Raw genomic sequence first — 25,962 nt, forward strand, 5'->3', positions numbered from 1 at the left:
GAGAGCGCCCAGGGCAGAGCTGCCAGGGCCGGACACCTGGGCTGAGCCCTCAGGTGAGAGCCGAGCGCACCCTTGGGGTGGGAGCCACAGGCCTCGCCGTATGCCTGGTGGCAGGAGGGAGCCTGCGCCGAGGCGAGGGCGCGGGGACTAAGCAGCACAGCCAACGGGGACCCAGTGAAGGCCCCGCACGTCAGATCTGGTCCCCTGGGGACCCTTGCCTCCACCACCCCCTGGCCCTGCACTGAAGGGGCTCCCTGTCAGGAGGCAGGAGGGGCCGCAAGCCTTGCCCCTGAGGGAGATGCAGAGGCAAGGACCCAGGGTGCTTGGAGTTCCAGGGTGGGGCTCAGCAGGGGAGCGGGCTCTGCCCTCCCAGCGTCCATGGTGAAGGGGCAAGGGCTGCAGGGGACCAGAGGTGATGAGCTACCCACCAGGGAATGGCACTAGCTGGGGTGTGGAGACAGAATTCCTCCAGTTTCCAATTTGGGGAGCATGGGGGCTCGCAGAGGGGACACAGGGTAGGAGCAGGACTGCGAAGTGTGCGGATGGGTTCAGGCCTGGGCGAGAACACCAGGAGCAGTGTCTGAGGTGGGAGTCCAGTGGGGGCTTGGGACTCCACAGCCTCCAACCCCTGGTCCTTGCACCCCTAGGCCTTGGGGCTCAGACCAGCCTGATACTCGGGCTCTTGGGCACAGAGGAGACAAGGGTGGCTGACTCAGCCCTTAGTGCCACCCATAGATGTCCTGGGGCTGCGCATGACCCGGCCAGCTCACGCACTCCATGAGGCTCAAGACTGGCAGGCCTGGGATGGAGGTGGCCAGAGTCTTGGGGGAACGCAGTGGTGGGGTCCTGCTGTGAGGCCTGGGGCCTTCCACCATCTGGAGAAAGGCAGGCAGTCGGGGAGATTCTGGCTGGAAACTCCATGAGACTCTATTTTGAGCTTATCTTCTTTGATTCTTGGTGCATGGTCACCTTCCAGACCAGGCCACTGAGGCACCCGGAGCCTGAGCCGCGGCCCTGCTCCAACACTCCCGCCCACCACCTCTGTCAACGGCCGGCCAACTCGCCTGGCGCAGGGGCAGCTGTAGACAGGATGGAGAGGATACATCTTCAATGTCCATATGTGGTCAACAGATGAAAGCCACGGCCAGAAAGTTCTAAGTGGCTACATGTGCATCTGCCTGTTCACGGATTCCTTCCACAAATATTTGAGCGTCGTCTCCTGCGGCTGTGGATAGCAGAGGAGCACCCAGGCCACGTGCAGGCCACGTGCAGCCCACAGCGCTGGGGCGAGGCAGGCCCTCAACCGAACACATAGTAAGACACACAGGGCTCCAAAGAGAATTTGTCTCATCAGGAAGATAAATCTGGGAAGGCTGGGTGGGGAGAGGCTGGGTGAGGAGTGCTGTCAAGGAGTCAGTCCAGGTCCAGACTGAACAGAGGAAGGTGGTCAGGGAGGAGGATGCTGGATGCTCCAAGCACATTTCTCACTGCACCCCTGGAGCTCGTGATTCCAGGGTCTGCGGCCGAGGCAGATGTCTGCTTTTTTTTTTTTTTTTTTTTTTTTTTTTTTGAGACAGAGTCTCGCTCTGTCGCCCAGGCTGGAGTGCAGTGGCCGGATCTCGGCTCACGGCAAGCTCTGCCTCCCGGGTTCACGCCATTCTCCTGCCTCAGCCTCCCAAGTAGCTGGGACTACAGGCGCCTGCCACCACGCCCCGCTAATTTTTTGTATTTTTAGTACAGTCGGGGTTTCACCGTGTTAGCCAGGATGGTCTCCATCTCCTGACCTCGTGATCTGCCCGCCTCAGCTTCCCAGAGTGCTGGGATTACAGGCGTGAACCACTGCGCCCTGCCAGACGTCTGCATCTTTAAGGGGCAACACTAGGTAAGCCTGGTGCAGGTGGTCGATGGATACACTGGGCTTAGAAAGAACGGGGTACAGGAGAGGGACACACTGGGCCAACACCCTCAGAGGCCTGGAGAGGGGCTCAGGAAGAACGGGGTGCAAGAGAGGACCCCTGTGGAGAAGGAGGGAAGTGGGATTTGGAATAGCAGCAGGCATCGTGTTGGGGAACCCAGAGATACCCTAGCATCGGTCACACACCTGACTCTGTCTTCCTTCTCGCCAGCTGGCCCCGTGGATGGTCAGGTCCTGGGCTGACCTGCTCACCTCTGGGTGCTGTGACCTCAGCCCGGCCCATTCCAGGTTCCCCTGGGCACAGTAACCTGGCCAGGAAGCCACCCTGACTCTTGCAGGTACTGCCTGAGGGCACATGCCGCCTCCTTGCCTGGATGTTTGACCCACAGCAGAAGAAAGCAGCTGCCTGCAGGAGAAGGGGTTTGGCTGGCACAGGGGTGGGGTAGGGGAAGGCCTGGGACCTGATCCTGGACCCCAGGCTCAGAGACCATCAGGTGGAGAAGGACCCATAGCCCACAGATTGAGGCAGCCCCGGGAGCCCCATAGCCACAGGCAGCTGGCCTGGCACCATCAGGCTCACAGCCCTCATGGTCCTCAGGTGGGGAGGCCTGGAGCCAGCACTCCCTGCATGGACCCTGAGGATGGGCAGAAACATAGGGAGGGCGTCCTACGGAGCAGAGGGGGTCGAGCCAAGGCTGGGGGAGGGGAACGTGAGGCCCTCCAGGCTGAAACTAAGCAGACTAGGGCTCCATGAGGCCCAGCCAAGCTAGGAGCCTTCTCTAGGCTCAGGGTGGGGGTGGGTGCCAAGGGCTTGCTGTGTGTGTTGGCGGGGGCAGGGGGTTGAGGGCTGTGTCAGGGTCTCAGCCAGGCTACAGAGGAGGAGGAGCAACAGCTTGGAGCTTTGCGCTCTGCCTCTGTCAGCAGGTTACATGTGAATGGACCCAGGCTGGGACAGATCCCGTGGGCCTCGGCCGAGCACCTCCAGCTTCCGGGTGCGGGAGCTGAGCTGGCAAGGCCTGCACAACCCCTGCCCACAGAGCAAGGGCCCTGGCAGCCAGAGGGACAGCCTTGGAGAGCAGCTGGTGGAAGAGTACCTGTCCCCTGCCCGACTGGTGAGTGTGGGTGCTGGGGGCTGTGGCCACAGAGGCCCGCGTGGGGTGACATCCCAGGGCTCCTTTCTGCTGATGATCCAGCCTGCCCTCTGTCCCCCTCTCGCTGGTCTTGCCTGCTGATGGTTGGCCTCAGCCTGGCCCCTGCAGCTGGGTCCACTCCGCCCACTCTGCCTTTGGGACCCCTACCAGACCCCAAAACACCAGCAACACCAGGTGCTCGGTGACACAGATGTCCCCAGGCATTTGGGCCAGAACCCACAAGTAGGGGCTGAGCGTCCATTATCCTCCAACCAAAGAGGGGGTTGGTCCTTCACTCAAGCAGGAGACCAGACGGCTCAAAGCTCAGGGCAGGGCCAGGCGCGGTCCGGGCTCTGGGTGCCGGATGTGGTGTGTCTGCCCTGGGAGTCTCTTTGGAGATGGGCAGCCCCCAAGGCAGGTCCTTCTCTGGCAGTGGCCCTCCAGCCAAGTGCAGCCCAAGCTCTGCTCATGTCACGTCCATTTCCATCCCACCACCCAGACCAGGGCCAACATGGCCAAGGCAGGGAAAGGTCGGTGCCCACTCCAGCGGGAACCCGAGTCCTGCAGCCAGAAGCAAGGATGGAACTAAAGTGGGGAGAGCCAGGATCAGCACTGAGTCCCGGTTGGTTTCTACAGCAGGCCCTGGCCCGGGTGGATGACCTTCGGCTGGTGAGGGCGCTGGAGATGTGTGTGGACACCCGTGAGGGCAGCCTGGGGAACTTTGGTGAGCCTCATCCCACCCCACCATGGCCACAGCCATGGCCAGGCCTCTCCGTAAACAACGCACATTTCCTGGTTATGACAAAGCTGTCCTCACCTCTCGGGCCGCCTATCGACTTCCTTAGGGTTGATCTCTGACCTGAGGTCTGTGTCAGGTACAGGCAGAGGGCAATGCACTTAGGACCCCGCACACCATGCCAGTAACCCCAGCACGCTCAGTACCCCACACACCCATGCCAGTACCCCAGCACGCTCAGTACCCCACACACCCATGCCAGTACCCCAGCACGCTCAGTACCCCACACACCCATGCCAGTACCCCAGCACGCTCAGTACTCCACACACCCATGCAGTACCCCTAGCATGCTCAGTACCCCACACACCCATGCCAGTACCCCAGCTCTCAGTACTCCACACACCCACACAGTACCCCCAGCATGTCAGTACCCCACACACCCATGCCAGTACCCCCAGCATGCTCAGTACCCCACACACCCATGCCAGTACCCCAGCATGCTCAGTACTCCAGACACCCACACCAGTATCCCCAGCACGCTCAGTACTCCACACACCCACACCAGTACCCCCAGCATGCTCAGTACTCCACATACCCATGCCGGTACCCCAGCACGCTCAGTACCCCACACACCCATGCCAGTACCCCAGCACGCTCAGTACCCCACACACCCATGCCAGTACCCCAGCACGCTCAGTACTCCACACACCCATGCAGTACCCCTAGCATGCTCAGTACCCCACACACCCATGCCAGTACCCCAGCATGCTCAGTACTCCACACACCCACACAGTACCCCCAGCATGCTCAGTACCCCACACACCCATGCCAGTACCCCCAGCATGCTCAGTACCCCACACACCCATGCCAGTACCCCAGCATGCTCAGTACTCCAGACACCCACACCAGTATCCCCAGCACGCTCAGTACTCCACACACCCACACCAGTACCCCCAGCATGCTCAGTACTCCACATACCCATGCCGGTACCCCCAGCACGCTCAGTACTGCACACACCCACGCCAGTACCCCCAGCACGCTCAGTACTCCACATACCCACACCAGTACCCCCAGCATACACTCCACACACCCACGCCAGCATCACAGAGGAGCAGAGGACAAAATGGTGCCGAGTGCCACATGGCGTCTCCTGAAACTCATCTTGAAATAATCTCAGCCAGGCACAGGGGCCACGCCTGTGATCCCAGCACCGTGGGAGGCCAAGGCAGACGGATCACTTGAGCCCAGGAGTTTGAGATCAGCCTGGGCAACATAGCAAGACCCCTGTCTCTAAAAATAAAAAATTAGACAGGCATGGTGGCACCTGTAGTCACAGCTACTCAGAAGGCGGGGAGGTCAAGCTGCAGCGAGCTGAGATTGCACTGCTGCACTCCAGACTGGGCGACAGAGCAAGACCCTGTCGCAAAAAAAAAAAGAAAAAGAAAACCACTCCCTCCCACCCCTGCCAGGTTCCTTCTCCTTCGCCGTGTTCACGGTGCTGCTCGCCCCCGCTAGCTCCCGTGTGTGCACAGCACATCAGGCCGCTGTTCTTTTTCCTGAACTAGTTGAGAGTTGCACATGCAGCGCCCCTTTATCTACTGACACTCCAGTGTGTGTTTCCTGAGAGGAAGGACGTTCTCTCAAATGCAGTACAATGGCCAAAGTCAGGAATTACACCTGTATGTGAATCTCAGCCGTGCTGACGACCACGTCCAAACGTCACCAGCTGTCCCAACAGGCTGGAGGGCAGCGGCGCGATCTCAGTCCCAACAGGCTGGAGGGCAGCGGCGCGATCTCAGTCCCAACAGGCTGGAGGGCAGCGGCGCGATCTCAGTCCCAACAGGCTGGAGGGCAGCGGCGCGATCTCAGTCCCAACAGGCTGGAGGGCAGCGGCGCGATCTCAGTCCCAACAGGCTGGAGGGCAGCGGCGCGATCTCAGTCCCAACAGGCTGGAGGGCAGCGGCACGATCTCAGCTCCCTGCAACCTCTGCCTCCCAGGTTCTGTTTTCCTACCTCAGCCTCCCGAGTAGCTGGAATTACAGGTGTGCACCACCACGCCCAGCTAATTTGTGTATTTTTAGTAGAGACAGGGTTTCACCACGTTGGCCAAGATGGTCTCAAACTCCTGACCTCAAGTGATCCACCCAACTCAGCCTCCCAAAGTGCTGGGATTACAGGGATGGGCCACCGCGCCTGGCCTGTTTTTCTGGTTTTTTTTTTTGTTGTTGTTTTTTTGAGACGGAGTCTCACTCTGTCGCCCAGGCTGGGGTGCAGTGGCCGGATCTCAGCTCACTGCAAGCTCCGCCTCCCGGGTTTACGCCGTTCTCCTGCCTCAGCCTCCCGAGTAGCTGAGACTCCAGGCGCCCGCCAGCTCGCCCGGCTAGTTTTTTTATATTTTTAGTAGAGACAGGGTTTCACCGTGTTAGCCAGGATGGTCTCGATCTCCTGACCTCGTGATCTGCCCATCTTGGCCTCCCACAGTGCTGGGATTACAGGCTTGAGCCACCGCGCCCGGCCATTTTTGTTTTTTTTTTAAGACAGAGTTTCTCTCTTGTTGCCCAGGCTGGAGTGCAGTGGCACGATCTTGGCTCACTGCAACCTCCGCCTCTTGGATTCAAGCAATTCTCCTGCCTCAGCCTCTTGAGTAGCTGGGATTACAGGCATAAGCCACCACGCCTGGGTAATTTTTGTATTTTTAGTAGAGATGAGGTTTCACCATGTTGGCCAGGCTGGTTTTGAACTCCTGACCTCGTGATCCACCCACCTCGGCCTCCCAAAGTGCTGGGATTCCAGGCATGAGCCACCGCGCCCGGCCCCACGGTGACCTTTAGAGCAGGGAAGGGTCTTCCCACCCAGGATCACTGGTTGTCTGCATTTCTCCAACCGACTGAGGTGAAACAGGCCCATCTCCGTTGGTCTTGTTTTCTGTTTTGCAATGGCCTGTGAGGTCCCTGACCACTGTGTGTGGCCACCCCGCGGCCATCTGCACTCACTCGAGCCCTGCCCACAGGCACAGTCTTAAAGCGCCTGTGCCCACACACTCTGCACCCCTTCTTTTATTTTATTTTATTTTTTTTGAGATGGAGTCTCACTCTGTCACCCAGGCTGGAGTGCAGTGGTGCAATCTCAGCTCACTGCAAGCTCTGCCTCCTGGGTTTACGCCATTCTCCTGCCTCAGCCTCCCGAGTACCTGGGACTACAGGCGCCCGCCACCACGCCCGGCTGATTTTTTGTATTTTTAGTAGAAACGGGGTTTCACCGTGTTAGCCAGGATAGTCTCAATCTCCTGACCTCGTGATCCGCCTGCCTTGGCCTCCCAAAGTGCTGGGATTACAGGCGTGAGCCACCGTGCCTGGCCACTCTGCACCCCTTCTCACGATGCAGGGATTCTGTCTGCCTCACAGGGGCATGCCCCATCCTACAAAAGACTCCGGACGCAGAGCCTTTTCCTGGGGTGGGGACGTGTCATGGTCTGGTCCTGTGCTGTGTGTGCGGCTGTGCATGATGGTCCGAGATGCCAGGGGAGGGGTGTGGAGGCAGCTCGGCGGTGGGGCCCAGACATTGAGTCAAGGGAGCACCACCCAGCCACGCCAGCCTGGCCCCAGTTTTCTGAGCCAACTCTTGGAGCCTAGTGGCCTCGTGCAGTCCAGGGACAATGGTCTGAGCTTCCCTGCTGTGTGGACACCCCTCCATGCTGTGCTGCGTTCAGGCTGTCTACAGATGGGGGCCGCAGAGCTATGAAGCTTTGGGGGCTCAGGGCCGCTGGGCCAGACCCTCTACCAGGCCCCATAGAATCAGCAGAGCCCTTTGGTGGCCAGAGGAGCCCGCAGCCCTGGAGCAGCTCCTGGGTGCCACACAACCCCTCCTGTGGTGTGGGGAGCGGCTTGTGAGGCTGGCCCACTAGCAACGAGGGGCCAGGGGGGCTGATGCCTCGGGGTGAAGGAGGGTGCAGACGTGGGCAGGGGTGAGGGGCCCAGCCAACCTCCTCCTCCTGCGGCCCTACAGGAGTGCACCTGCCCATCCTGGACCAGTTGAAGCTGAACGGCAGCCACCTGGGCTCCCTCAGGTGAGCGCCTGGGTGGGGTGGGCTGGGACCCTGCCATGAGGGTGTCCCATGGGGCAGGCCCTGCAGGGATGGCGGGAGAACTTGGTGGGAGTAGACGGACTTGGGCTGGGACAAGGGACCCAGGGGTCTAGAGAACTCCATCCTGCTGGCTGCCTGACTGTGAGTGACCCTGTGGAGGGTGGATGGGCAGTTGGGGGGAGCCTGGGACATTCAGGCAGGTGTGAGGGGGTCTCTGAGACGGTCTTTGTTGAAAGGACGAGGTCCTGGGCCAGCCTGACTTCCAGGGGTCCTGCCTATGCCCTGCAGCCTCTGGCTCAGCCCAGATGCACCCCCCTTGCCACGTGACCCCTGCACATGGATCTCTTGTGTCTACAATGGGTGGGAGCCCCCTGCGGCAGGTATCACCTCACTCAGAGCTGGGGCCAGGGTCAGGGCAGTCATGCCAGGTCGTGTGGCAAACTCCCCGAAGGTGCCCCTGACCTGGGCCCAGAGCCCCCACTGTAAGGTGTCCCTGGTGAACACCCAAAGCCAACCAAGGACTGGGGGCCAGGCCCCCGCACCGCTCATTGCAGCCCAGGACTTTGGCTGCACCATGCGGCCACCAGCTTGGGGTCTGGGCAAGAACAGCAACCACCCGCCAGAACCTGCGCATAGAACCCAGACCAGATGGCAGCCGCCGGGAGAAGCTCCAGCCAGAACCTGTGCACAGAACCCGGATCGGCCCCCAAGAGAAGTACCGGAAGCTCCGTGCCCCGCAGCAGCTCACAGCATTCGGAGCTGAAGACCTCGGCAGCTCTCATGTCATTGGAAGGGAAAGAACGAGGCTGAAGGAACATCCAGCTTTATTCTGGGGGTTTGGGCAAAGTGGGTTTTGTGAAAATGCTGCTGGTTTTATGTAGCCTGTTCCCAGCAGCATAAGGCAGGGGAATTCCAGGGAGAATTCTAGAACATTCTCCAGCTGTGTGAACTGGGCTCCAAGGGCCACATCTCGTTATTTCCAGATGAGAAACAAATATCAAAATGGGCTGGGCGCGGTGTCTCACGCCTGTAATCCAGAACTTTGGGAGGCTGAGGTGGGCAGATCACCTGAGGTCAGTAGTTCGAGACCAGCCTGGCCAACATGGAGAAATCCCATCTCTACTAAAATACAAAATTAGCTGTGCATGGTGGCGCATGCCTGTAATCCCAGCTACTCGGGAGGCTGAGGCAGGAGAATCGCTTGAACCCGGGAGGCAGATGCTGCAGTGAGCCAAGATCGCGCCACTGCACTCCAGCCTGGGTGACAGAGTGGGACTCTATCTTAAAAAAAAAAAAAAATTCAAAGGAACTTGTCAGAAATAAAACACTGAAAGGAAAAACAAACTGAATCGTTGGCACTGAAACATATCCTAATAAAGTTACCGGCTTGAAGACAAAGGTAAAAATTTCGAGCACCCAGGAAAAGAGATCAAGTTGTCTTTTTTTCTTTGAGACAGGGTCTCACTCTGTCGCCCAGGCTGGAGTGCAGTGGTGTGACCATGGCTTACGACAGCCTCGACCTCCTGGGCTCAAGTGCTCCTCCCACCTCAGCCTCCTGAAGTGCCGGAATTACAGGCATGAACCACTGTGCCCAGCCTCAAGTTTTTTGTTTTTTTCCAAGACGGAGTCTCGCTCTGTTGCCCAGGCTGGAGTGCAGTGGCATGATCTCGGCTCACTGCAAGCTCCACCTCCCGGGTTCAAGCGATTCTCCTGCCTCAGCCTCCCGAGTGGCTGCGACTACGGGCACCTGCCACCAGACCTGGCTAATGTTTTTGTATTTTTAGTAGAGACGGGTTTCACTGTGTTAACCAGGCTGGTCTCGATCTCCTGACCTCGTGATCCACCCGCCTCAGCCTCCCGAAGTGCTGGGACTACAGGCGTGAGCCACCGCACCCAGCCTCAAGTGGTTTTTTTAAGGTCAGAAAAAGCAAAGTGCTCCTCAGCTGTCACCACAGTGGACACCGGAACAAAAGCTTTCGCAGTCTCCTGGGAAGCGGCGTGAACTGAGAATCCGACACCCAGCCTAATGGCTGCATAAGCGCACAGCCAGCAGACGTCTGTGAGTGAGTCAGAGATCAAGGGGTTTCCATTAGCCGCCCTTGAAGAAATCGCTAGACACAAATCCCAGCCAATTAAGAGCTGAGTGGAAAAGCCGTTGAAGGCAGTAGGCTGAGGACAGACACTGACTCCGCAGCGCCGAAGGACGGACCACCGGGAATGCACCTGGAGGGGCCACAGAAGGAAGCTGAAAACGCAATGGGCGGAATGAAGCCCAGGTGAGACGCAGCCTACGGGTGCTGTGAGCTGGAGAGAAAGATTTCCGAAGAAGTCATCCAACCCTGGAGGAATCTGTGACTGCTCGGGGAAAGCCTGAGAGCTCAGGTGGCCCTTTCCTAAGGAGAGGTGTGGAGACGGCATGGTGGCGTTGAAGGGACGGCCTCCTAGCCGAGAGGGGCAGGTGCAGGGTCCCTGGGGACAGTGCATGGTGTAGTCAGTGTGGCTACAGTGGGGACAGGGCGGGCCTGGCAGGAAGCAACGTGTCCCTGCACACGTCAAGCCGCCCTGACCCACCGCCACCTCCAGCAGCTGGTCCCCACCAAACCTGCCAGTTCAGCACGGGGTCAGCCATCAGTGTCCAGGGGCTCAGGCTCCCAGGCAGCATTCCAGACCCTTACTCCGAATTCGAGTGCCCCAAACGCTATTGAGGGAACAATTAGAGAAGTGTGATGCCTGCAGCCTGCCATAGAAGAAGCTGAGCCACCCGCCGTGAGAGCAGCTTCCCAGGCCCGGTTCCGGGGCTTGGAGAAAGTGGGGGACATTGTACCCACACCAGAGCCAGGAGGCCAAGGCAGAGAGCCCCTTCCTCAGCCTAGAGGCCACCACAGGCGGTCACACCTGCGCCTACCGCTGGAGGCAGCCAAAGGCAGGTGGTGGCTGGGCAGAGGGCTAGGCACCGTGTCACCCACCAAACCCTGCCTTCTGCAGGGACCTGGGCACGTCTCTGGGCCACCTGCGGGTGCTGTGGCTGGCTCGCTGTGGCCTCACTGACCTGGATGGCATTGCCTCTTTGCCAGCACTTAAGGTGAGTCTGGGCACCCTGGGCTGGGGAGGGCTGGGCTGGGCCCTGGCTCAGAGCCCCGCGCTGTCCAGGAACTCTACGCCTCCTACAACAACATCTCGGACCTGAGCCCACTGTGCCTGCTGGAGCAATTGGAGGTGCTGGACCTGGAGGGCAACAGCGTGGAGGACCTGGGGCAGGTACGCTACTTGCAGCTGTGCCCACGCCTGACCACGCTTACCCTGGAGGGCAACCTGGTGTGCCTACAGCCGGCCCCCGGCCCCACCAACAAGGTGCGTGTCCCGGGCACCCGACCGGCATGTGCATGGCCAGGGGAGGCTCCCTGTGGCTCCAGCCCCGGGGCCTCCGCTCTGGCCAGGGACTTCTGTGCCCACCCACACTCTGTGGCCTGCTCACCCTGAGTTCATCTCCTCTGTCACCGGAAGTCTGACGGCTTCCAGGACATCCTCCTGGGCCAGCTCTGCCAGATCCCATAGGGTCACCTGCCCACACGCGATGTTCCTTAACCCACGCATGCACTGCGAGGTCCACACATAAGCCACGTGGAAACACAAAGAATCACGTGTACACGGCTGTGCACACACACCTGTGTACGCCCTGTCCAGAGCCACCTCCGGCCCCACAGGCCTCACAGACCACCCTGTGCAGTATCTCGGAGCTGTGTATGCCCTGCTCAGAGCTGGCACACCTGTGCGTGCAGGCCCCGGGGTAGCTAACCCAGCACAGGCCACGTTTGCCCTGAGCTCACAGTGCTAGCCTCATTAGCTGCTGCTTGGTGCTGCCACATGCTGGGGTCAATATCTACCAGTGCCCAGTGGCTGCTGCTCCGTGGGCCAGAGCCCTGAGCTGAGGGCAGCTCCATGGGCCAGAGGGCATCCCTGGACGCGGCCTTGGGTCTGGAGAGTGGGGTCCTGTATCCTGAGCGGGTGAGAGCCCAGTCCCTGAAGTCCCTGGGGTCTGACAGTGACCCAAGCCCACCTCAGCAGGGTAGGGCAGCATCACCACCTCGGGGCCCCTGCCCTGCCCCATGGTGGGTCTGGGAAAGGGAGCCAGGGAAAGAGCCGGCCTGAGGAACCACTGGACCCAGACCTGTGCTCCCTCGCCCTCCCCCTGCAGGTGCCCAGGGGCTACAACTACAGGGCAGAGGTGAGGAAGCTCATCCCCCAGCTGCAGGTCCTGGACGAAGTGCCGGCTGCACACACAGGCCCACCGGCCCCCCCGAGGCTGAGCCAAGACTGGCTTTCGGTGAAGGAGGCCATCAAGAAGGGCAATGGCCTCCCCTGGCTGGGTACGACAGCTGCGCCCGGAGGACCCGCTGCTGAGCCCCAGCTCCCCCCAGGAAGAGGCCCCCACCCCAGGCCTCTCAGAGACGGACAGCCACATCTCATGTCCTTCCCCAGCCTTGACCCCTGGTCCCCAGAGCTAGGCACACCCCGGCCCAGGCCAGGACACTGTCTCTGAGCAGCCCGCAGAGGGAGAGAAGGTCTGAAGATGAGGGCCTCTCTAGAAGGCTGCGGCGTCAGAGACCAGCCTCAGGCGGGAATCGGGCCCCCTGGTCTGTGGACAGAGTCTGGGGGGTGCTCCCGGGCTGACCAGCTGGCCTGAGCCTTGGTGACCTCTGCTTCTGAACCTCGGGCAGACTGTCCCCATGGAGCCCCCATCCGGAGACTCGACCCCGAGCTGTACCTGCCTGAGACGCAGCCCCGGGCCTCCAGGCCCTGGCCCTTCTCCCTGCTGGTCCATGGGGGCCCCCTGCCTGAAGTCCTGCTTTCTGAGGACCTGGCCCCAGAAGATAACACCAGCAGCCTCACCCATGGTAACTACTTGCCCCACAGCTGACCCTGCAGCCCCTTGGCCCCGAACCAGGCCCAGCCGTGCTGTCTCTTGCAGGTGCTGGCCAAGTCCTGTGTGGGAACCCCACCAAGGGCCTGCGGGAGCGTAGGCACCAGTGCCAGGTATACCCCACAGGAACCAGCCCCCCAGGGGAACCAGTGTCCAGGGTTCTGGCCCTGACAGTGCCCCGCCCTGCTGCCATTCCAGGGCCAGAATCCCCAGACCAGTCCCTTTTCCTCCCCAGGCCAGGGAGCCCGCGGAGCAGCTGCCCCAGCACAGGCCAGGAGATCTGGCCGCCAGCACTTCCTCCCCAGAGCCTGACCCTGCAGACAGCTCTGACTTTCTGGCCTTGGCTGGGCTTAGGGCCTGGAGGGAACTTGGCGTGCGGTGGGTGTCCCCCCAGCTCTACCACTGTGTGTGTCCTGTCCCATGGGGGGATCAGGGCTGGGGTGATCTACCTTGGCTGAGTCATCACTGGTCCCAAGGCTCATGGATCATCCCTGAGCCTCACATGTACTTGGGATCAACTCCAAGAAGGGACAAGGCTGGAGCTCCTCCTCCTCTCCCCACCCTAGCCCCCTCCCCTATAGGCACCCGGAGTCCCAACAGGAAGGGGCTGTAGCCCCCTGGGGCCCACGGAGGGTCCCTGAAGAGCAAGTGCACCAGGCAGAACCCAAGACTCCCCCCAGCCCCCCGAGCCTGGCCTCAGGTACTGAGCCTGCCCGCCTGCTCCCCAGTGCCTGGGAGTGACCCAACACCCCACCTCTGCAGGGGGCCCTTACCCCAGATTGGACATGTCAGCCTGGCCCTACTTCCTCAGCCGGGCTCTGATAGGGACTGTGACAGGGGGGCCCCCTTCTGGGGGTGGGGGGCTCATGACTGTGGGAGTCCCAACCCAAGTTCTCCCTCTCCCAAGCCATGGTCCAAGCCCTGTGACCTTGTGGGACACCCGGGCTGGACGAAAGAGGGGTTCCACAAAAGGGGATATGAACAGAGTCCAGAGGGGACTGGACAGAAAGAAGGAGCCACCCCAGGGTACCATGGCCAGGGGCAGTTTTCCGGGGCACAGGCATGTGCCCACCAGAAGACCAAGGCAGGGAGGGTGCTGCTGCTTCACCCCAAAGATGGCACGTGTACTCGGGGACACAGAATTAAGCCATGCAGTGCCCTTTCCGAAGGACACCAGCTTCAGTGTGACCACAGCTGCAAGGCAGAGAGGACCCTCCCTCAGCGGGCAGGCAGGCTGGGCGGGGAGCACTGTGAGCAGGGGCGACCCCACAGTGGGCAGCTGACCCTCCTCTGTGCAGGAACCTGGTCAAGGGGGCTGGGATGGGCAGGGAACAGAGCAGGCCAAGCCTCTGCCCTTCCATATGGTGGTGGGTGTCTGTGGAGGGGCAGAGGGGTCAATAGCTGGTTACTTAGTGGCCAGGAGCTGCAGGGGTGGAGGGAGGGCAGGCAGGGCAGTCAGGAGGAAGGGGAGCTGCAGTGGCCTCGAGGAAGGGTCAGGACAAAGGCATGCTAGGGCTCCAGTGGAGGCGGGTGATGGGGGACCAGAGGCCTGGGAACTGGCCCGAAGCAGTCAGCCAGTGAGCAGACTCTCAGGGTCAGGACACAGATGACCCAGGGTCAGAGCCAGGCCTTGCAGCCTCCTTGTCTGTCCCAGAGGTGGGCCCGCCCAAGCGAGTCAGGGGTCACAGGGCTGGGAACACAGAAAGTGGGGTGCAGGGGTGCTGCCACCTGTGGACCCCCAGCCTGGACCACTGCCTCAGGGCTGCAGGGCCATGGGTGGGCTGTGGCCTCCCCACCGGGTGACTCCCTTCCCTGACAGCCTTTCTGATGTGCTGTCACTCTGCTTGCTTTCTAGAGCCCTCCAGGACCTCGAGCCAGCACCTGGTGCCTTCCCCTCCCAAGCACCCAAGGCCACGAGATTCTGGCAGCAGCTCCCCACGGTGGTCGACAGACCTGCAGTCCAGGGGGCGTCGGCTCCGAGCCCTGGGCAGCTGGGGGCCTGGCCTGGATGATGGGGTAGCTGCGGTGCCTGTCCTGAGAGCCCTGGAGGTGGCCTCGGGCCTGAGCCCTCGAGCCCAGGGACATCCTGGCCCAAAGCCAGCACCAGATGCAGCAGCCAGACCTCCCAGGGCAGCTGAACTCTCTCACCCCAGCCCCGTCCCCACTTAGTGTAGCCCCCACTGCCAAGCTCGCCTGTGCTGGGGACACGACCTGCCCACATATGTGGTCACGGAGCACAGACCATCTGGGCGGGTGTGTTGGGGGGTGGAAGGAGTGCCTGGCCCTGGGGAGGACCCTCTTGGTGGAGGGGAGTGGGGGACTGGAACCCGCCAGGAAGGCAGCAGAGGCTGGAACCGTTTAGGCCCACAACTGGGTTTGGCCTGGGGAGGGAGGGTCCCACTCCCCAGCCCTTCCTTAGGGCCAGGCTTTCCCTCGGGCACGGAGGTGGGGGGACTGGTCACCGGCAGGCCTGTCAGAGGCCTCTCCTGCTACAGTTGGGCGTGGCCGAGGGGCAGGGGCTGGAGCTGCGAGTCCAGTCCGCCACCCCCTTGCGGGCCCCAGGGTAAGAGCCACCTCCTAGGCCGCTGTGGCCCAGGGTTCCAGCTGCTCGCCCCGAGGCCGCCGGGGGTGCGGCTCAGGCCTCCCGTCTCCTGGGATCTGTAGGACTCCCGCGCCGCGATAGGGCGGCCCGTTCCCTCCTCTTGGCGCAGGACGCCCCGAACCCAAGCGCAACATTTTCAACTCTCAGGTGTACAGAAATGCGGTTTACTTTGTAGGCCACGTTGGTTCAATAAATGATGCTGCGGACACAGCCCGCCCAGCCCCCGAGCCCGCCCGCGCCCTCCCTCGCGGTCCCGGCCCGCTCCTCCGCTCCTAGGCGCCGCGGCAGGTGTCCGCGGTGACCGGCAGGCAGCTGAGGAAGCGGAAGCCGAATCTGCTCTCCGCCGTGCTCTGCACCGACAGGGCCACCAGGGGGCAGCTCCGGTCCACGCTCTTCCGGCACACCTGCGGGGCGCGGGGGCTGAGAGGCGCGCGGGGCGGGGCGGGGACGGGAGGGGAGGGGAGGGGAGGGGAGCTGATGGGAGGGGGAGAGGCGGGGAGGGGAGAAAAGAAGAGGGGAGGGGAGGGACGGGAGGGGGAAGGGCAGGGAGGGGAGAAAAGGAGAGCGGAGGGGAGGGGACGAGGGGGAGGGACAGGGGAGGGGACGAGGGGGAGGGACAGGGGAGGGGGCGCACCCGCACGCGCGCTCTCACCCGAACTTGGTGCTCCTTCCGGAGCCGACAGTTCTCCAGCCCCAGCCCGGTCTCTGCGGGAGGCGACGGCAGGGTGGGGTCACCCGGGATGGTGGGCAGGTGCTGCGGCACGGGGATCTCGGGGTTCTCGGGCCGCGTGGGCCCCTCCCGCGCGTGGAAGAGTTTCCCCGAGCTCATTGGGGGCAGCAGGCCCCGCGTCCTGGTGGGGGGAGGGTCGTGAGGGTGGCGGCCGGCCCGGGAGAGGCGGCCCTAGAGGGGCCTGGGGCTGAGCAGGGGCCTGGGGCTGAGCAGGGGCCGCGGGGCGTCCTGGAGGACTAGGGGGTGGCCGGGGCGAGGCCTGGGGAAGTTGGGGGCCGTCCTAGCGCGGGGATTCGAGGCACCGTTTCTCTGGGGCGGGGCCTGGGGAGGGAGGCCAGATCCCGGGGACCCGCGGTCCCCACCTTGGTCTCCGGCGACTGACCCGGGGCTCCCGCACCCGGCCTTTGCGCAGGGGTCGAGGTGGGCGCTGCGGCTTGCAGGTGTCAGCGCCGGGCCCGACTTCAGGGAGCGGGAAGCGGTCGATGGACAAGTCGGTGCCGTCGTCGAAGACCCTCGGGGCCGGAGTCTCGCGGCGTGGGATCTGGTGCTCACTGAGGACCTGCGGGGCGCGTCGGTCACCCCCACACCCCAGCCCCGGCCGCCCCCCCGGGGGCCCGCACAGACCTCGCCCTTGGGGCTCAGGAGCAGCGTCGCGCAGCCGCGGCTGGAGAGGAGGGGGACGGGCTCCCGGCCCGAGGACGCGCGCGGCGGCTTCTTGGCGCTGCGGGTCCCCTCGCCCCAGACCTGGAAGGGCGCGGAGCGGCGGGTGAGGGGCGGCCGGGCTGGGCCGTCGGGGCCGGGCTCCCGGGCCGGGGCGCACCGTGATGTGGTGCCGCGGGGCCAGCAGCGTGCCCGGCGGGAAGCGGTACAGGCGCTCCGGCAAGCCGCGCACCACCTGCTTCAGCACCATGCCGCTCAGGTCGGCCGTGCTCTCCTGCGACGGGTTGAAGATGCGGACGAACTTCTCCCGGCAGCTCACGGCCACGATCTTCAGGCCTGTCGGGCTGGGACGAGAGGGCGCTGTGAGGAGATGCGGCCGGTCCACCCGCACAGCTGCGCGCCCCGCCGGGAAACCAGCTCCAGCCCGGCGCGGGAGGCCTGGGTCACTCGCCCCTTACCTCTGCAGGTGTTCCGGGCTCCAATGGTCAGGGTCTGTGCAGGGTTGGGGCGCCAGGAGTGGCTCGCCGTGCCTGGGTGAGTGGATTTTCTGCAGATCTAGAGAGAGCAGCGCTTTTGGGGAGGGGACCCTGGAATGGAGTGCCTCACGGGGACGTTCCCTGTGAGGCCAGAACAGGCCTGCAGCACCTGGGGGCGCGGGGAGCAGGGCCAGGGTCAGATGGGGCAGGAAAGGTGGTTGGACCTTGGGGGCTGGAGGACCTCCTTTAGGGCTCTGGGTGATATCACAGCTCTGAGGGGGCAAAGGATGGCTGAAGGGTACCGGGGGAGACCTGCCCCACTGCACCTTCCAGGTCCCTGCTGGAGCTCCTGGCCTGCACCAGCGCCTGCTTGGAGGCAGCGCGGTGGTCCCGGGGTGGGTGCCCTACCACCTGCACGAGGGAAGGCAGGCCCGGCCGGCAGCTGCTGGAGTCGGAGTCAACGCCCCCTGAGCTGCTGGTGTTCAGACAGGGCAGGCAGCCCCACTCCACGGTCTTGTGATGCCGCTCAGAGTGCTTTCCAGAGGACTCTGAGCTCCCTGTGTCCAGCTGTGGCCAGGGCCGGGGCTGCCTGTGGACCACACTCTGCTTGATGGCCACTCCAGCTCCAGACCCCAGCCCTGCCCCCATCCAGCCCCACAAGACAGTGCAGCAGGGAGCCCCTCTTGCCTCCCAGGACCCAGGCCCAGATCATGGCAGGACAGTGACGGTCCCTCAACCCTAACGCATCCTACAGGTCAGAGAACTGAGCACTGGAAGGTTGAAGGGACTTATCCAGGGACACTAAGGGGTCCTTTAGTGTTCTGGGTCTTCACCTGCCAAGGTGAGCCCTCCCTTCTGGCCCCTGGGGAGTCCCTGCTCTGTGCAGTTACTTTTGCTTTGAGTTGGGCTCCAGGCTGATGAAGAGGTTGGGGTACCGGTGGGCAATGCTGTTCCAGTCCACGTCCTCCAGCCGAAAGCCCTGGCCAGGAAGCAACAGGCATGTGGTCCTCCCCTCCCGCAGGGCTCCAGGTCCCAGACCACACACGTGGGAGGCCCAGCTCACCTCCCCAGTGGGGGCCTGAATGTTTTCAGAGAGGTCACTTGGGTCCATCAGAGTCTCTGCCGTCACCACCTGCAAGAGGGGACCAGAGGCCAGTGGGCAGGGGCTGGGGTGAAGGGTACCCCTCCCCTACAGCACCTCTTCTCTTTGACCTCACCTGTGCTTTGAGGCCTCCTGATTCCTCCCTGCTGGAGCCCAGAGTTCCAGAGGCAGCCTGAGCAGGGCAGGCTTCCAGGCAGGCCAGGGCACCCCAGCAGAGGCACCCGATGAGAGGGGGAGGGCTGGGGAGGGCAGCCTGGGGCAGGAGGGCTTGGGGGACGGGCTCACCTCCACACTGCCAGTCTGGGATCGTAGCATGCGGCCCACCCACGAGGAGCGGGCCAGCTGCAGGAGGCAGGACTTCTGCAAGTTCTGCAGCTCGGCCTCCACCTCCTGCAGCGTGCGGGTGGTCTGCAACAGCCGCTCCTCCAGGTGCTCCTTCTCCTGCTCCGGGAGGGCCCGTGGGTGGTGGGGGGGGTCTTCTGCAGACGGCCCCCAGGCCAGCCGCAGCCTGGCTCCCCAACACCAGGACCCTGCCCACTCCCTGTGCCCCCGCCTCACCCACTGGGCTCGCTCTTTCTGTTCCTTCAACTCCAGGGTCAGCTTCTGGACCTGGTTCTGCAGGAACTTCTCCTGACTGTGGGAGCTCCTGGAGGAGGGGCGACCTCAGCAGCCCTCACCCCGCTCAGGCAGGGGGTTCCTAATGTCAGGTCAGGGGCTCCACTGCCACCTCGGCCCCAAGGGCACACAGTACAGCCCCACTGGGGCCGGCCAGCCTCTGGCTGGTCTGGGCAGGGGTCTAGCACCCATCCACATGCGCAGGGTTAGGGTTGAGGCTATAGCGTGTTAACTTAGGATCAGGGTGGAGGGTCAGCGTGGGTGAGGATGAGGGTAAGGATCTGACTCAGTGGTTGGGATTGGGGTCAGACAGAAACCAGGAGTCTGGGCGAGGACAGGGCAGGGTTGGGTTGGTTGGGGACTGTGCTGCAGACCTCTTGGGTGAAATCCCTGCCACTTCCTCCAGGATGTGGCAGAGCCGGGTGTCCTTGCCATTCTGGACGGCCCACCGCAAGGCCTGGATCTCCAGTTCTCGCTGCTTCCACAGCAGCCGCAGTGTGCGAGGGTCCAGGGACTCAAGAGCCAACCTGCAGCAGCAGCAACAGCAGCCCTTGCTGCTTACTCAGGCTGGGCCCCTGGCCACCTGGCCCAGGAGGCTCACCACTCCTCCCTCCCCTCCTTACTGCAGGTCAGCAGAGCAGGCCGCCCGTGTGGGGTGGGGCGTGGTGTCTGGCAGGCATGTGGGGGTCTCAGGGGCTGCAGGTGCGCCTGCTGGAGGTCCCAGGTGACCACTGACAGACTCTCGCTCTGTGGGGGACAGGAGAGCCTCTTCCTCGGCTTCTTCAACCCCCTGGCCAGACTTGGGGGCCATTCTCAATGTTCTTCAGGAGCGGAGGGGTGGGGGTCCCAAGCTGGCTATGTGTGCCTCGTGTGGCCACACAGGTTGGAGCAGCCCAGGCGGCACCACTGCTCACAGAGCGTCGCTCTCTGAAGAGACTCACATGTGGATGTCCACACCCGTGTGTTTCTGACCAGGATGGGGCAGCAGGTCACCACCTGACATGTCCCTGGTATGTCCCCCTGCCACCCAGGTGCTGGCCCTTTGCCTGTGATGTGGTGTCCCTCTTTCTCTCTCTTGTACCCCCAGTTCAGGGCTCTACCCCCAGCACTCACCTGAGGCCAGACCTCCAAGCAGGCCTGGAGGGGAAGGGTTCTATACCGTTGCCATGGACACCAGCACCCAGACAGGGAGGGGCTGTTTGTTACCAGGAGCCTCCAGGGAGACCCCAGACCAGGCCCCTGGGTGAGTTCTGGGCTGGGCCAGCCCATCTTGGAGGTGTGAGAGGCTGAGCCACTGCTCAGCTTAGCAGGGGGACCACTTAGTGGCCAGCACCCTGAGGGAGGCCCCAGCATCCCCTACCTAGCCTGGCAGCACCTGCGGGATAAATATGGGGGCACTGCTGCCTGTGGGCCAGCCCAGCATAGCCATGGGTGTGTGGGGGAAGCAGACAGGTAACAGTGACAAGCTGGGGACTGTGCTGAATGCTAACTGGGAATAGTATGCCCCTGCCCACAGCCTCTTTTTAAATTAATAATTAATTTTTTAGAGACAGGGTCTTGCTCTGGTGCCCAGGCTGAGGTGCCTTGGTGTGATCACAGCTCACGGTAACCTCGAATTCCTGGGCTTAAGTGATCTTCCCACTTCCATCTCTTGAATTGCTGAGACTACAGGCACCTGCCTCCACCACCAGGCCCAGCCCACAGCTCCTTTGACCTCAGTGACAGGCCCTCACCTACCTGAACCCCCAAACTGAAGCCTCACCTTTCCCAGCCATCTCCACACACTCTGGGCTACCCTCAGGGGACCCTGTGGGCATTCTCATTACCATGGCACGTATTCCCTCTGCTCCAGGACAAAAACGAGGTCCCAGACCTGACCCACAAGACCCAAGCATTCCAGCCTTCACCCTCCACCTCGCCCTCACTCATTCACTCTTCACCTCTGCAACTTTCGACTATGTAAGGGCTCCCTAGCGGAGCACAGAAGACAGCCGGGCAGGAGACCCCTCCACGCCCATAACTCGTTCTGAGCTGTGCGGAACTGGCAATCAATGCTCCACAATGGCAATCAATGACCGCGAGGCTGCGGGGCCCTGGGCGGGACAGTAGGGTAGGGGGTGGAGGAGCGGCTTCCAGCCAGCTTCACTGTGCGTAAGGCCTGGCACTGGGTCCAAAAGCGGCAGGAAGGTGTAGGAGAAGAGCCTCAGCCAGAGTCCGGGCCTTCCCCTGAGCGGGCACCTCCCGCACCAGGGCTCGGCGCCCGCCAGCTCCGCAGAGTTCTACCTCCCTTGCCGCGACTGGTGATCCTGCGACCCCGCGACCCCTGCGCGTCCAGGCTACTGCCGCTGCGGTAGGCTCCAAAGGCTGGCCCGGGAAGCGAGGGGAGGGGCTGGCCCCTCTGCCCCTCAACGCAGGCGGGGGTTGCGGGATCCCAGGCCAGAGACCCTCCCTGGGCGGGAACCCGCCACACACTAGAAGGCTGCTGACGAAGTCGGCCCAGGAGCAGGGTCGGACACCTGTCTCGACGCGCCGCCCGCGGGTAGCAGCCGCCGCGTTTCCGCGTTGTTAGCCGGGTGGAGGTGGGGGCGGGGACCGCGGCTCGGCCCCTCCCTCCGACCCGCCCACACCTGGAGTCTCTGGGGGCGGGGCGCTGCGGCAGGCCAATGGATCGGGGAGGGGCGTGACAGAGACAGCCAATGGGCGCGGGGGAGGGGGCGGAACACCCGCGCTGAGCAGCCAATAGAGGCGCTGGGGGCGGGGCGTGCGGGCCGCGGGCCAATGGGGGCGCGGGTCCGGGGCGCGCCGCGGCGCTGGGGGCGGCAGGTTGCGGCGGCGCCTGAGCGGGTACAGAGGCTGGCGAGCGCCCAGGTGAGCCGCGCGGGGTCCCGGGGCCTCTCGAGTGCGGGGCGCTCCTCTAGCCGGCAGGGCGCCGACTCCAACTGGGGAGAGTTTTCCGCGATGCCGGGACGGAGGGCGGGGGCGGTGCCGCACCTGCGCCCTCCCTGCGGAGCGGGGACGCCCTGGCTCCCGCCAGGCTGGGGTCGCGGCGCGGGCATCCCTGCCTGCCGCGGGGACCGGGACCTTCGGGGCGAGTGCAGCGATTGGGCGGCAGCGGCGGGGCTCCCCGCGCTGGCTGGGGCTGCTCAGACCCGGAGTCCGCTCGATCTGCAGGGTCGAGGTCTTGGTCGCGACCCCGAGCGCCTCTGCGGCCTGAGCAGGTCCGGGTGGGGCGTTCCCATGGCGGCGGCCGCGGGGCCTGGCGTGCGGGCGCCTCCGCGCCGCCCGGGGAGGGGGCAGTGCCCTCCGAGCCAGGTGAGGCGGGCAGGAAATCCTGGATCTGGTTAATGATTCTCCTTGTTCCGGGAGTGCGGGCGTGGCAAGAGTAGGCTGGTGAAGTGGGGGAGGATGCGTGCTCCGGAGGGCCGCCACCCTAGGAATGTGTGGCCGGCGGGTGGGGCTGGCACAGGAGGGTTGGGCCTATGCGGAGGGGTCGCAGCCCAGCCGTTTCTAGGGCAGGCCAGGAGAAGGAAGAGAGGAGGACCAGGCTTCGATAGGGGTAGGTAGGTCCTGACCCTGTGGCCTGCACCCTCCCCACAGAACAGGGATGTTGTTGGGGCTGGCGGCCATGGAGCTGAAGGTGTGGGTGGATGGCATCCAGCGTGTGGTCTGTGGGGTCTCGGAGCAGACCACCTGCCAGGAAGTGGTCATCGCACTGGCCCAAGCAATAGGTGAGTCCTCTTGGGGTTAGGCAGGCTGGGCAGGTAGAGCTGAAGTGGGACCTGGTGGTCCGGCCCCATGGTCCCCCCGAAGGAGAGTGGTCCAGCCCCGTGGCACCCCCCGGAGGAGAGTGGGACTGGTTGCTGATCCTTTTGGTCCTCCCCAATTCCTTAAGCCAGGTGGACAGAGAGTCGGGGGGACATAGGCTGATCTTCTCCTCTCCCCCCCAGGCCAGACTGGCCGCTTTGTGCTTGTGCAGCGGCTTAGGGAGAAGGAGCGGCAGCTGCTGCCAGAGGAGTGTCCAGTGGGCGCCCAGGCCACCTGCGGACAGTTCGCCAGTGATGTCCAGTTTGTCCTGAGGCGCACAGGGCCCAGCCTGGCTGGGAGGCCCTCCTCAGACAACTGTCCACCCCCGGAACGCTGCCCAATTCGTGCCAGCCTCCCTGCAAAGCCACGGGCAGCGCTGGGCTGTGAGCCCCGCAAAACACTGACCCCCGGGCCAGCCCTCAGCCTCTCACACCCTGGGCCTGCGGCCTCTGTGACACCCACACCAGGTTGCTGCACAGACCTGCGGGGCCTGGAGCTCAGGGTGCAGAGGAACGCTGAGGAGCTGGGCCACGAGGCCTTCTGGGAACAGGAACTGCGTCGGGAGCAAGCCCGGGAGCGAGAGGGACAGGCACGCCTGCAGGCGCTAAGTGCGGCCACTGCTGAGCATGCCGCCCGGCTGCAGGCCCTGGATGCTCAGGCCCGTGCCCTGGAGGCTGAGCTGCAGCTGGCAGCGGAGGCCCCTGGGCCCCCCTCACCTATGGCATCTGCCACTGAGCGCCTGCGCCAGGACCTGGCTGTTCAGGAGCGGCAGAGTGCGGAGGTGCAGGGCAGCCTGGCTCTGGTGAGCCGGGCCCTGGAGGCTGCAGAGCGAGCCCTGCAGGTGAGCCTGGGGACCTGTTCCTCTGTCACTTCCCCACCCCTTACACCGGCAGATTCAGGGGTCACAGGGTCTGACTTGGGGGGCAGGTGAGCCTGGGGACCTGATCCCCTGTCACTCCCCCACCCCTGATACGGGCAAATATAGGGGTCACAGGGTCCGACTGGGGAGGCAGGTGAACCTGTGGACCCGATCCCTGTCACTCCCCCATCCTTGACACAGGCAGATATGGGGGTCACAGGGTCCTACTCGGGAGGCAGGTGAGCCTGGGGACCTGATCCCCTGTCACTCCCCCACCCCTGACACCGGCAGATATGGGGGTCACAGGGTCCGACTCAGGAGAGCACTCCCTCTGGGGCCTGAGCATGGAGCCCTGTGGCTATACCTCCTGAGGGTCCCATGTGCCCCCAGGCTCAGGCTCAGGAGCTGGAGGAGCTGAACCGGGAACTCCGTCAGTGCAACCTGCAACAGTTCATCCAGCAGACCGGGGCTGCGCTGCCACCGCCCCCACGGCCTGACAGGGGCCCTCCTGGCACTCAGGTCGGAGTGGTTCTTGGGGGAGGCTGGGAGGTGAGGACCTGGCCCAGCCCCACTCCAAGCTGACTTCCCAACCCACAGGGCCCTCTGCCTTCAGCCAGAGAGGAGTCCCTCCTGGGCACCCCCCCCCCGAGTCCCATGCTGGTGCCCAGCCTAGGCCCCGAGGGTATGTCTGTGCTCCACCTCCCCCTGGGGCACTGGGCCCTCCTGTGGCTGCAGCCACCTCAGCCTGTGTCCTCCCGCAGTGGCCCCCATGAAGCAGAACTGGAGGTAGCAGCAGCTCCTGCCCCAGAGTGGTGTCCTCTGGCAGCCCAACCCCAGCCTCTGTGACAGCCTAGTGAGGGCTTCGAGACCAGCCTGCCCAGACCACAGAAGGAGAGTTGGTGGTCACAGAGGGCTCCTCCCCCACACAGTGGGAAGCCCTGGGTTTGGCCTCAGGAGCTGGGGTACAGGGGGGGACTGCCCTAGTCCTTGCCGGTCTGCCAGCACCCTGGAAAAGCATGGGGCGTAGCCAGCTCAGAACCTGCCAGGCCCCCAAGGCCACGACTGCCTGTTGGGGACAGGAGATGCGTGGACAGTGTGCTCAAGCTGTGAGCATGTGCTTGCCTATGGGAGGGGTCCTTCACTGTGTGTACACGGCAAAAGCACGTGTGTGCCACTTCCCTTACCCCAACGTGAAAACCTCAATAAACTGCCGGAAGCGGCTTGATTGTGTGCTGAAGCTGCGCCGGGCAGGGTCTGAGGCCTTGAACTTGAGCCTCCACGGGGTGCCACTGAGCAGTACCTTGAGACACCTGGGGCACGCCACAGCTGGAGTGTCTGAGAATTGGGTCCCTCAGGCACCAGTGCTCAGTAGGGCCCAGGGCTGGGGCTTCCTGGGCTCCACATTCCACCTGCTCTGCCTCACCTAACCCCAGGGGCTCTCCTGTGAGGCCCCAGCCTGGTGGGCCTGCTGGTTCAGCCCAGTCTGACTGTCCTGGGCTTGTCTGCACCCCCTCCCACCTGACTTCCGTCATCCTGTTGCCTGGGCCCCACCAGCAGCAGGAACTGAGGACACCAGGACAAGCTAGACCCGCCCGTCAGGTTTACTGAGAACTTGTGGGGGCGGGTCCCAGACTCAGGTCAGCCAGGCCCAGGCCACTTCACCAACCCAGGGAGGGCATGGGTACTAGTGGGCAGGGGCTCCCTCCTCCTCCCCAGGTGGGTGTGAAATGTCTGCTATGAGCTTGAAGCTTTGATATTGGGGCAGGGGCCGGGCACGGTGGCCCATACCTATAATGCCAGCACTTTGGGAAGCTGAAGGGGGGGGATCACCTGAGATCAGGAGTTAGAGACCAGCCTGGCCAACGTGATGAAACCTCATCTCTACTAAAAATACAAAAAATTGGCCAGGCGCGGTGGCTCACACCTGTAATCCCAGCACTTTGGGAGGCTGAGGTGGATGGATTACGAGGTTAGGAGATCGAAACCATCCTGACTAACATGGTGAAACCCTGTCTCTACTAAAAATACAAAAAATTAACCGGGCATGATGGTGGGCACCTGTAGTCCCAGCTACTCAGGAGGCTGAGGCAGGAGAATGGCACGAACCCGGGGTGTGGAGGTTGCGGTGAGCCGAGATCCCGCTACTGCACTCCAGCCTGGGTGACAGAGCAAGACTGTCTCCAAAATAAAAAAAAAAAAAAATCGTGTCCACATCCCAGCCCGGCCCCTGCCTGGGCCCTTGGGCTAGCTGTCACCTCTCCTGGTCCTCATGGTAAGCCATACACCCCCAACTCCAGGGGCCATGGTTAGAGTTAGAGAAGAATGTGG

At 63.2% G+C, this 25,962-nt stretch overlaps 4 protein-coding genes across 9 annotated transcripts in view; 3 read left to right on the plus strand and 1 right to left on the minus strand.

The window, feature by feature from the left end:
• The first annotated feature begins 845 nt into the window (after window positions 1–845).
• On the plus strand, window positions 846–15,598 carry LRRC56 (leucine rich repeat containing 56). 4 transcript variants are annotated; one of them, XM_050757875.1, is made up of 13 exons: window positions 846–1,314; window positions 1,736–1,882; window positions 2,840–3,027; window positions 3,682–3,769; window positions 7,787–7,847; window positions 10,851–10,947; window positions 11,016–11,216; window positions 12,061–12,232; window positions 12,584–12,760; window positions 12,835–12,899; window positions 13,022–13,164; window positions 13,353–13,486; window positions 14,642–15,598. In XM_050757875.1, the coding sequence occupies exons 3-13, from the start codon at window positions 2,851–2,853 to the stop codon at window positions 14,953–14,955; spliced, it is 1,629 nt and encodes a 542-aa protein (XP_050613832.1). In that variant the 5' UTR covers window positions 846–1,314; window positions 1,736–1,882; window positions 2,840–2,850; the 3' UTR covers window positions 14,956–15,598. The 4 variants fall into 4 exon arrangements, with proteins under 4 accessions (XP_050613832.1, XP_050613834.1, XP_050613831.1 ...); XM_050757874.1 differs by having other exon boundaries at window positions 848–1,314; window positions 2,837–3,027; XM_050757876.1 differs by having other exon boundaries at window positions 848–1,314; window positions 1,741–1,882; window positions 2,837–3,027.
• The window catches only part of PHRF1 (PHD and ring finger domains 1), a 63,046-nt gene continuing 51,400 nt past the window's right edge, over window positions 14,317–25,962 (plus strand). Inside the window, exon 1 of the mRNA XM_050757843.1 lies at window positions 14,317–14,326. The gene's annotated coding sequence lies outside the window, so the exon portion shown is untranslated. The remainder of the gene's footprint in view (window positions 14,327–25,962) is intronic.
• Window positions 15,537–20,317, minus strand: LMNTD2 (lamin tail domain containing 2). Its single transcript, XM_050757873.1, has 14 exons — window positions 20,085–20,317; window positions 19,595–19,938; window positions 19,346–19,498; window positions 18,915–19,002; window positions 18,642–18,797; window positions 18,318–18,386; window positions 18,145–18,233; window positions 17,581–17,843; window positions 17,237–17,333; window positions 16,939–17,122; window positions 16,743–16,862; window positions 16,481–16,677; window positions 16,041–16,239; window positions 15,537–15,792 (listed from the first exon to the last, which is right to left on the minus strand). The coding sequence occupies exons 2-14, from the start codon at window positions 19,780–19,782 to the stop codon at window positions 15,661–15,663; spliced, it is 1,935 nt and encodes a 644-aa protein (XP_050613830.1). The 5' UTR covers window positions 19,783–19,938; window positions 20,085–20,317; the 3' UTR covers window positions 15,537–15,660.
• On the plus strand, window positions 21,750–24,859 carry RASSF7 (Ras association domain family member 7). 3 transcript variants are annotated; one of them, XM_050757901.1, is made up of 6 exons: window positions 21,772–21,839; window positions 22,569–22,699; window positions 22,919–23,616; window positions 24,025–24,153; window positions 24,232–24,316; window positions 24,396–24,859. In XM_050757901.1, exons 2-6 carry the CDS (start codon window positions 22,576–22,578, stop codon window positions 24,422–24,424), a joined length of 1,065 nt encoding a protein of 354 aa, XP_050613858.1. In that variant the 5' UTR covers window positions 21,772–21,839; window positions 22,569–22,575; the 3' UTR covers window positions 24,425–24,859. The 3 variants fall into 3 exon arrangements, with proteins under 3 accessions (XP_050613857.1, XP_050613858.1, XP_050613859.1); XM_050757900.1 differs by having other exon boundaries at window positions 21,750–21,839; window positions 24,232–24,859; XM_050757902.1 differs by lacking the exon at window positions 24,232–24,316.

This window comes from Macaca thibetana, chromosome 14 (genome assembly GCF_024542745.1).
Source record: "Macaca thibetana thibetana isolate TM-01 chromosome 14, ASM2454274v1, whole genome shotgun sequence".
NCBI classification, from domain to species: domain Eukaryota; kingdom Metazoa; phylum Chordata; class Mammalia; order Primates; family Cercopithecidae; genus Macaca; species Macaca thibetana.